The 10,641-nt window shown below is 39.8% G+C and overlaps 1 protein-coding gene across 1 annotated transcript; it reads left to right on the top strand.

Moving 5' to 3' along the window:
- The first annotated feature begins 694 nt into the window (after positions 1-694).
- Positions 695-6,686, top strand: LOC101732738 (SLAM family member 5). Its single transcript, XM_004919166.4, has 4 exons — positions 695-905; positions 4,093-4,416; positions 5,149-5,415; positions 6,083-6,686. Exons 1-4 carry the CDS (start codon positions 857-859, stop codon positions 6,196-6,198), a joined length of 756 nt encoding a protein of 251 aa, XP_004919223.2. The 5' UTR covers positions 695-856; the 3' UTR covers positions 6,199-6,686.
- Positions 6,687-10,641: the final 3,955 nt, after the last annotated feature.

The raw sequence follows: 10,641 nt of genomic DNA on the forward strand, positions 1-10,641 counted from the left end.
GCAAAATTACCGATCATTACGAAAAAAACGCAATCGGACGCATTTGGCCCGTTCGTGAGTTAGTAAATGTGCCCCCTAGTGTGTAGGGCTAAATTTAACTAATAGCCAGTCCAAATATTAGAAAATGCACAGAGCTAGACCAGCCTGTAGCCAATCAGACAGGACAAGAAGAACCTATAGCCAATAGGAACATTATAATATTCACAGGGCTAATAGCATGGGTTAGTTTATGTTGTTTTTGCACAGTACATTCAGTTCCTACCCTGTGTTTTCATATACATTTATTTTCCAAACTTCTAACAGATCCTGGATATGACTGGTGCTCTAATGGGAAGTCCACTGTACTATACACTGTATACAAGTGTATCTATAATGGTTAGCAGAGTGAAACTGGAACAGAACCACAGAAGGACTTCCTGCCCTGCTATTATAGCAGATACCTCTGTGGCTGCCAGAAGAAGGAATTTACTCTGATTAACCATTATATTTGTCTGTATAAGTTACACAGGTTCTATGAGAATCTACTGCCCCCCAGACAATAAAGCTGCCCAGTCTGTAGAGCAATAATGGAGACTAAATAACAAAATCCTCATTGTGTATCATAAACCAATCAGCTTCTTGTTATTGGAGTGGTAACACTGGCCTGTGTATATATATATATGTGTGTGTGTGTGTGTGTGTATGTGCCTCACAAGAGGAAATAACACCTCCGCTCAGTGCTGTGTGGGTGCCGGTCAGAGCGGCCACTTCTATCTCTTACCTGTAACTGCTAATTAGTTATTAGGCACAGGGTGAAGGAAAGGTGCCTGTGTCCCCTCTGCCCAGCGCCAACAGCCATCAGAGATCCACTGGGGGAATGGGAGTTTATTTCTACTGGACCCTGGCGCTTCTTTATCTTCATAAAAGTAAGTTGGTTCCTGTAGTAGAACTAGGTTTATTTATTAGACTTCAGGGGTAGGGGGGCTGACAACTTTTCTACCTTTTCTTCGATGAAACCTACCTACCTTTCTCATTATTTGCCTTTAAAGCATTTCAGCAGCTATCTGGTTGTTGGGGTCCCAATTACCCTAGCAACCAGCCAGTGGTTTGAATAAGAGAATAGGAGAGGAACTACGCAGAAACAGAAGTAATACAAAATAACAATACAATAAAACTGGAGCCTCACAGAGCAATAGTTTTTGCCTGCTGGGGTCAGTGACCCCCATTTGAAAGCTGGAAAGAGTCAGAAGAGGAAAGCATTTATAGGTACGGGATCCATTATCTGGAAACCCGTTATCCAAATAGTTCCAAATTACGCAAAGCTTATCTTCCATAGACCCCATTAAAAGCAAATTATTCTTATGAACGTTCATCTGCAAAATGGAGGCCCAAATGCATAGGCAGAGAATAATATATATTTATGGCGCATACGCATGTATATTCTATTGGCAGCCTCCCCAAACCCAAATGCCACCCTCCTCCCCTGCCAAAATGTGGGGTGTGAGGTACACTAGGAGAAGGCAGATATTCAAATGGCATTTAAAGGGGTGGTTTACCTTTCCATTAACTTTTAGTATGGTATAGAATGGTCAGTATTAGCAATGTTTCAACTCCATAATTTGGATCACCGTACCTTAAATATACTGAAAAATAATTAAAACATTAAATAAACCCAATAGGGCTGTTCTGCCCCAATAAGGGGTAATTATATCTTAGTTGGGATCAAGTACAGGTACTGTTTTATTATTACAGAGAAAAGGGAATCATTTAACCATGAAATAAACCCAATAGGGCTGTTCTGCCCCCAATAAGGGGTAATTATATCTTAGTTGGGATCAAGTACAGGTACTGTTTTATTATTACAGAGAAAAGGGAATCATTTAACCATGAAATAAACCCAATAGGGCTGTTCTGCCCCCAATAAGGGGTAATTATATCTTAGTTGGGATCAAGTACAGGTACTGTTTTATTATTATAGAGAAAAGGGAATCATTTAACCATTAAATAAACCCAATAGGGCTGTTCTGCCCCAATAAGGGGTAATTATATCTTAGTTGGGATCAAGTACAGGTACTGTTTTATTATTACAGAGAAAAGGGAATCATTTAACCATTAAATAAACCCAATAGGGCTGTTCTGCCCCAATAAGGGGTAATTATATCTTAGTTGGGATCAAGTACAGGTACTGTTTTATTATTATAGAGAAAAGGGAATCATTTAACCATGAAATAAACCCAATAGGGCTGTTCTGCCCCCAATAAGGGGTAATTATATCTTAGTTGGGATCAAGTACAGGTACTGTTTTATTATTACAGAGAAAAGGGAATCATTTAACCATGAAATAAACCCAATAGGGCTGTTCTGCCCCCAATAAGGGGTAATTATATCTTAGTTGGGATCAAGTACAGGTACTGTTTTATTATTACAGAGAAAAGGGAATCATTTAACCATTAAATAAACCCAATAGGGCTGTTCTGCCCCAATAAGGGGTAATTATATCTTAGTTGGGATCAAGTACAGGTACTGTTTTATTATTACAGAGAAAAGGGAATCATTTAACCATTAAATAAACCCAATAGGGCTGTTCTGCCCCCAATAAGGGGTAATTATATCTTAGTTGGGATCAAGTACAGGTACTGTTTTATTATTACAGAGAAAAGGGAATCATTTAACCATTAAATAAACCCAATAGGGCTGTTCTGCTCCCAATAAGGGGTAATTATATCTTAGTTGGGATCAAGTACAGGTACTGTTTTATTATTACAGAGAAAAGGGAATCATTTAACCATGAAATAAACCCAATAGGGCTGTTCTGCCCCCAATAAGGGGTAATTATATCTTAGTTGGGATCAAGTACAGGTACTGTTTTATTATTACAGAGAAAAGGGAATCATTTAACCATTAAATAAACCCAATAGGGCTGTTCTGCCCCCAATAAGGGGTAATTATATCTTAGTTGGGATCAAGTACAGGTACTGTTTTATTATTACAGAGAAAAGGGAATCATTTAACCATTAAATAAACCCAATAGGGCTGTTCTGCCCCAATAAGGGGTAATTATATAGTTGGGATCAAGTACAGGTACTGTTTTATTATTACAGAGAAAAGGGAATCATTTAACCATTAAATAAACCCAATAGGGCTGTTCTGCCCCCAATAAGGGGTAATTATATCTTAGTTGGGATCAAGTACAGGTACTGTTTTATTATTACAGAGAAAAGGGAATCATTTAACCATTAAATAAACCCAATAGGGCTGTTCTGCCCCCAATAAGGGGTAATTATATCTTAGTTGGGATCAAGTACAGGTACTGTTTTATTATTACAGAGAAAATGGAATCATTTTTAAAAATTATTTGATCATAATGGAGTCTATGGGAGATGGCCTTCCCATAGTTCGGAGCTTTTTAGATAATGGGTTTTCAGATAACAGGTCCCAAACCTGTAGTATCATTGATATATAAACACAGACAACTTTTTTTTGTAAGGTGCAAAAAATTCTATTTCACAGCAGGAGAGGCAGCAGGGAAATTTTGCCATCACCGAGATGATAAAAATGTAGTAAAAATCTGCAAAAAAAACATGAAAAACAACAATTTACGTGAGTTTCCTAGGACATCACTCATCAAAACAACTGTTTTTTCGAAAAATAATTTTTCCTGGCAAAAGTCTAACTGTTTTCTCCCTGCAAACAAAATTGCAACAGGCTTTTCTTGGATACAAATTTCTCATGTTTTGCTGTTGCCTTTTCTGAGGTCAGAAAACTCCATCCCACTGTTAATCAATGGCAGCCGCACATTTTGTAAGAGATAAATTAGATGCTCAGATGTTCCACTGTAGGAACCCCACAATTCATACTGTGTATCCTTAATACCAGTAAAAAGACGATATCCTTCACCCCTTGCCATTATATCTGCCCTCCAAAAAAAATAAATTGCTGTAAAATGTAGACTTTTGTGGCAAGAAACTGTTGCCTGTCGCAGTTTAGCAAACTGAGAGTTTAGTTGGTTATCACCCCAGTCCTCTTCCGAGGACTATCTCAGATATGTACATATATATATATATATTATGACTATAAAGATAATCCCTCAATGTGGTTTCTTCGCTTTCTAAGCTGTTTTACATGCACAACCCTGTGGCCCCACCATAAACGTGAGCGTTACAGAGGGAGAACAAGTGTTTCTACATGTGAATAAGACAGACATCATCAATGTCAGCTGGGACGTGAGCAATGGAACCTCTGAGAATTTCTTTGCTAAGATGCAGCCGGGCACATCTATGAAGGTCATCGCGGATAAGTACAGAGGGAGGGTGCAGGAAATGGGCAACAGTTCCTTATTGGTTTCCAATCTGAGCCTGCGGGACTGGGGAACCTACAAGGCAAATGTATTCAGCAACGGTGGAGTGTGCCAGCAGAGCTATTATGTCCGAGTGTATCGTAAGTGTTAGAGCCATATCCATCCCTTGGTACCAACTGAGCCGCCATTACCAGTAATGTGTGTAGAATGGCTGAACTATTAAACACTGCATAGACATGGGCAGAGTTGAGACCTTTAACTTGGACCTACTGGTGTCTCTTCTATGGAGCAATTTGCCCCAGGCCGATGCACTTCTTATGTAAAAAAGGATCAAGCTGAGCAGAGCCAAGCCGCCATTTTGTTTAATCACCAAGGTAGTTCTAGCAAGGGCTTGGGCTGGATGCATGCATAGTATAATTAGAGCAAGGTTCAGTGGAATGTATCTACCTAAAAGCAGCACGGGAACTGCACGGGTAAGGGAAAAATAATGGCATGAACACGGTGTTCCACATCCAAGTACAGGGGACAGTCTTTCTTTTATAGAAGAGGTGCACTGGCCCTGGTTAGAAGGTTAATATTTCTATTCACGAGTAGGTGATGTTTGGCTAGTTTGCCCCCCCCCCCCCCCAAGTCTGTTAATGCACATTAAAAGCCACCAGTGCCCAATTTTGTTTATAGATAAGCAGAACCACACTGGTATCATATATTTACCAGATATAGTACTGGGGTTCAAGTTGAGAGTAAGGAATCTGGAATTGACAATGCATTGGCATTGGGGGCAATCATGACAGCAGTGCATTAGGAAGAATATATTGAGGGGGTGTTAGGGAAAAAAGTGTAAATTGGTATTAATGTATTCTTTTTATGGACAGGAAGCTTATCTGCTGAAGATATCGATATTGAGTACAACATGACCAGCAGGGAAAGCTGCAATATGACAGTAACATGCAGGGTAGAGGGGCCGGACACAAGGCTTGTGTGGAACGGCACGGCTATAGGAAGGGCAGGAGCGGCACAGCAAACCCTCCATGTGTATAATGCTGAGCCCCATATGATCTACAGCTGCACCGCCCAGAATCCTGTGAGCAGAGCCACCACCTCTCTAACTCCCTGGGCTCATTGCCTGCAGGGGAAATCTGGTAAGAGATCTGTGTTTACAGTATTATCAGCAAAATGCCAGAAAATATGGCTTTTGCAGGAATGAGTTCAGAAAAGATGATATTGAATCATTGTTGATAATATACCTGGTTCCAATGGAATGGGCCAAATTCTTTACAGACCCTTTATTGACTGTTGTCACAATATTTATTTTGCCCATGGGCAATGTTTATGGCCACGCAGATAACCTTGTGCATCGAGTAGATATCTATGAGGGGTACAGGCCAATGGAAGTGAATGGCGGAAGCATTTCAGTGCTGCTCTGGCACCGTCACCAAGACTAGATAGAAACCCAGCAGTAGGTACCAGTACCATTCATAGGCAGAACCCTGATCTGCCCCTTGGGTTATATAGGGAAGAGTAATGGAAAAGCAAAAACAAGCACAAACACACAATGAGAAAGAGTGTAGTCCAGATAATTTGGTACAGGTACTAGAGAAATAAAGAAATTAATTGGTTCTCCTGAACTCTACAAACCACAGCGTTGGTAGAACTTCAAAGATTGGTTGCTATGGGTTACTGCCCAGGTGCAACTTTGCCCAGGGTTTATAAATGAGCCTCAACTATGCTAATGGTGAAAAAAAAGACTTGCTTGATATCAATACTAATATTGAGGGCAACATGTAATCGTCTCATCTTCTCTTCCAGAAAGGAATTACATTGTGCAGAATATAATAAGGCTGGTACTGTCGGGCTGCATCCTCATCGCTGGTGCCTGCCTGTTTGCCCACCATGTGAAGAGAGAAGGTGCCGGAAACGGATAATTAGTCTGTGATGGGGAAGGGGTGGATCTTTTTTGGCAATGGACAAACTGCCCAAATTGGCATTGTCATGGTGATGATGGTATGGGAGAGTATGTACAGCAAAGGGAACAGAACATTTTGGCCATGCCACTGATTATGCAGGGCCAAATCCATTTTTACACTGGTATTTGTGGTGGTTTTGGTGGTTTGGGGGGTAATCATTTAACTGTGTGTTTGTTGAAATAATTCTCCATTTATTTTGCTAGGGTCACTGAGCTTAGAAACCAGGGCAATATAGAACCAATAGGAATAGGGCATGTTCAGTGGGGGTTGCTGATACTAGCAACTATTATATTTTATTTGGCATTTGTTATTTATTTTATGTTTGTTTTGTAACTGTTATTATGGAACTGAAAATCTGGTTATCACGTTCACACGACCATCAGACCTATCTGATTATGAACCTACAATTGTATTGCTATTCTTATTTTTGTATTGCTTTTTCTTCCTGTTCCGGCCATCACCAACTCATCTTTCATTCTAAATCCCAAGCTGCTGCATGATTGCTAAGGTAATTAAGCCCTAGCAACCCAATAGCTCTTTAAATCCCCAGTCTGTTTATTGTAGAACATTTTATTAAAAAAAAAAAATAATAATAAAGACTGTTTGTAAATTATGTTTAAATACTGCTGTCTTCATTATGCTGCCAGTTCGTTTTAGTTGATCTCCCCCTATTAAATGGATAAAAAATATATCTATATAAAATAAATTATAAGGGTAGTTGACTTTGTAGTGTCAGACCAGAGAGGAAGTATCTGCTACAGGAAGGAAATGCAGATATACAGGGGAGAATCACATTTCTTATTTGAAATGAATTTATGAACCACAGACTTTTGTTACTAGAATACTACAGGCATTGGACCCCTTATCCGGAAACCCATTATCCAGAAAGTTCTGAATTACGGAAAGGTCATCTAGAATACTACAGGTATTGGACCCCTTATCCGGAAACCCATTATCCAGAAAGTTCTGAATTACGGAGAGGTCATCTCCCATAGACTCCATTTTAATTAAATAATTCACATTTTTAAAAATGATTCCCTTTTTCTCTGTAATAATAAAACAGTACCTGTACTTGATCCCAACTAAGATATAATTACCCCTTATTGGGGCAGAACAGCCCTATTGGGTTTATTTAATGGTTAAATGATTCCCTTTTCTCTGTAATAATAAAACAGTACCTGTACTTGATCCCAACTAAGATATAATTACCCCTTATTGGGGGCAGAACAGCCCTATTGGGTTTATTTCATGGTTAAATGATTCCCTTTTCTCTGTAATAATAAAACAGTACCTGTACTTGATCCCAACTAAGATATAATTACCCCTTATTGGGGCAGAACAGCCCTATTGGGTTTATTTAATGGTTAAATGATTCCCTTTTCTCTGTAATAATAAAACAGTACCTGTACTTGATCCCAACTAAGATATAATTACCCCTTATTGGGGCAGAACAGCCCTATTGGGTTTATTTAATGGTTAAATGATTCCCTTTTCTCTGTAATAATAAAACAGTACCTGTACTTGATCCCAACTAAGATATAATTACCCCTTATTGGGGCAGAACAGCCCTATTGGGTTTATTTAATGGTTAAATGATTCCCTTTTCTCTGTAATAATAAAACAGTACCTGTACTTGATCCCAACTAAGATATAATTACCCCTTATTGGGGGCAGAACAGCCCTATTGGGTTTATTTAATGGTTAAATGATTCCCTTTTCTCTGTAATAATAAAACAGTACCTTTACTTGATCCCAACTAAGATATAATTACCCCTTATTGGGGGCAGAACAGCCCTATTGGGTTTATTTAATGGTTAAATGATTCCCTTTTCTCTGTAATAATAAAACAGTACCTGTACTTGATCCCAACTAAGATATAATTACCCCTTATTGGGGGCAGAACAGCCCTATTGGGTTTATTTCATGGTTAAATGATTCCCTTTTCTCTGTAATAATAAAACAGTACCTGTACTTGATCCCAACTAAGATATAATTACCCCTTATTGGGGGCAGAACAGCCCTATTGGGTTTATTTAATGGTTAAATGATTCCCTTTTCTCTGTAATAATAAAACAATACCTGTATTATACAATATTATATGGTCAGTTTATGGGGTGAATTTACCATCTATTGGACCAGGGAATCCAAATAAATTCAGCTCCTGCCTATTATTAATAGGGGGGTTAACCTTGAGTATGTTATAGAATTTCCTTTTCTTAGCAACTTTTCATTTGGTCTTTATTTTTTATAGTTTTTGAATTATTTGCCTTACTTTTTTTACTTTTTAAATGGGGGTCACTGACCCCGGCAGCCAAACAACACTTGCTCTGTGAGGCTACAATGACAATTGTTATTGTTACTTATCTTTCTATTTAGGCCCTCATCTATTGATATTCCTGTCTCTCTTTCAACCCACTGCTTTGTTGCTAGATTTAAAAGGACCCTAGCGACCAGATAGCTGCTGAACAAAAAGCCCAATTGCAAAGCGTCTCAGAATAGCACTCTTTTCCTCATACTAAAAGTTATTAATTTAAACTAGAATTGTTCCGCAAAACTCAAATTTTCCTGCACGTTTATAGTCAAACTTGCTGTAAAGCGCCGGATATCTGTTTGGGGCGCCCAAAGCCTGCCCCATTCTCCGCCACCTACACACTTAGAAAATGCTCAGAAATACTCGGGTTTCTCGCAAACCACAAGTATAGTGACCATTCAATGCAAAACTGAAAGAGGAGGACAGGAAGCTCTTCACTAATATATAGTTTATCAGTTCATCTCTTCTACCCTCAACACCTTTACAGCAGGAACCCAATATTGTAACGCATTCTATTTGCAGAGTTCGCTGCTCATAGATATGAATCAGATTGGCCTCTATTGCTTAGATTGCTATCTGTCTGTGATCTTTGATTGATGGAGATCTAAACCCCCACAAATGAATTGAATTTTCACTTTCGCACTTTTTTTTAATTTTTAGTGGTTTGTGAGATGTTAGCAGTTTTAGACTACTCATACCAGCCTGCCAAGTTAATACTTGGTCAGAGCATCTGCGGTGGACATGACTGCTGTAAGTCTTCTAGGATAAGGATTTGCACCATCTTTTTGACCCATTTTTCCAAGCAGATTTGCTGCGTGTTGTTCAGATTGGCCGGATGTTGCTTGTGCGCCCCAATTTGTACATTCATCGTTTTATTAAGATCAAGGCACGACTGGGCCATTGTAGGGCATTTACCCCTGTGCTTTACCACACTGTAGGGAATGCCATGTTGGGATCTGTGGGCAGTAGTAGATTTGTATTTGAAACATTCCCGGAAATGTTTCCAAGGAACACCCCCATACACTCTAACAGCGAGAGAGACTTTGCACCTGATGGTGCTACAGAGGGTGATCAGTTGGTGTTGGGAATATATCCTGCCAGGGGGGGCAGCTCGACACTTTTATACAACATCCCCCCTTTCCCCTAATCCATACAGCATCTCTCAGCAACGCAGCATCATTAAAGGGGAACTATTCCACTTCTGTTTCACTTCAATCATTGTATTATTAACTGCCCCTTACCCCTCTGGAGTTGGTGTGATTATTCTCACTCCCCATGAATGTTTTAAAGGACAAGCAAAATCAAGACTGTCAGAAGATGGAACTTTGTAAGGCACCTCCTGTCACCCACCTTCACCTCCCTCTGTAACAAATCTACCTGAGCACCCAGGGCACCCCTCTAGCCACTACCAGCTCTGCCAGGATTCCTATTATTAAAGCAATACTGACATGGGAAAACATGTTTTTTTCAAACCCCATCAGTTAATAGAGCTTCTCCAGCAGAATCCTGCATTGTAATCTGTTTTTCCCATGGGGCTAGCCATATTCTTCATTTCCCAGGGTGCCACAGCCATGTGATCTGTGCTCTGATAAACTTCAGTCTCACTTTACTGCTGCGCTGCAAGTTGGAGTGATATCCCCCCTCAGTAATCAGTACAATTTAGAAATTAAAAGTACCCCATAAAAATCATGGCAGTATCCCTTTAATGTAGCGCCACATCCTGGGGGATGCTGGGAAATGTAGTTTCATTTAAGACAAACTTGGACTGAACACAAGTAAATGATTAAAGTTCACTATTTCTGCCTCCCTCTGCTGTATACAAGCAGTATATTGTCTGTTCTGACTTCACCCTTTAACCCTTTGCCGGCTCTGTCTCTAGTCTGCTCCCAACGGTGCTGCCATACTCATTCTCCTGAAAGAATGTCAGCCGGGGGGGGGCAGCTCAAAAAGGCTGCTTGTGGGGGGGCAGAAAGGGTAAAAATAGGCACCAGGAGGGTAAGGGCTGGCCATACAGAGAAGAGAAGCCATATATTAAGTGAGAGGGTTTAGATGCTGGCTGGCAGTGAGAACTAACTGTCATTTTGCGCTGC

The sequence above is a fragment of the Xenopus tropicalis genome, chromosome 8 (genome assembly GCF_000004195.4).
Source record: "Xenopus tropicalis strain Nigerian chromosome 8, UCB_Xtro_10.0, whole genome shotgun sequence".
Classification (NCBI taxonomy): domain Eukaryota; kingdom Metazoa; phylum Chordata; class Amphibia; order Anura; family Pipidae; genus Xenopus; species Xenopus tropicalis.

Bases quoted from the DNA above. Each gene is read 5' to 3' on its own strand.
- LOC101732738 (XM_004919166.4), top strand. From the start codon at position 857: ATGGGAGTTTATTTCTACTGGACCCTGGCGCTTCTTTATCTTCATAAA. The intron at 4,417-5,148 runs GTAAGTGTTAGA...TTTTATGGACAG, and splicing joins CTATTATGTCCGAGTGTATC to GAAGCTTATCTGCTGAAGAT. The intron at 5,416-6,082 runs GTAAGAGATCTG...CTTCTCTTCCAG, and splicing joins TTGCCTGCAGGGGAAATCTG to AAAGGAATTACATTGTGCAG.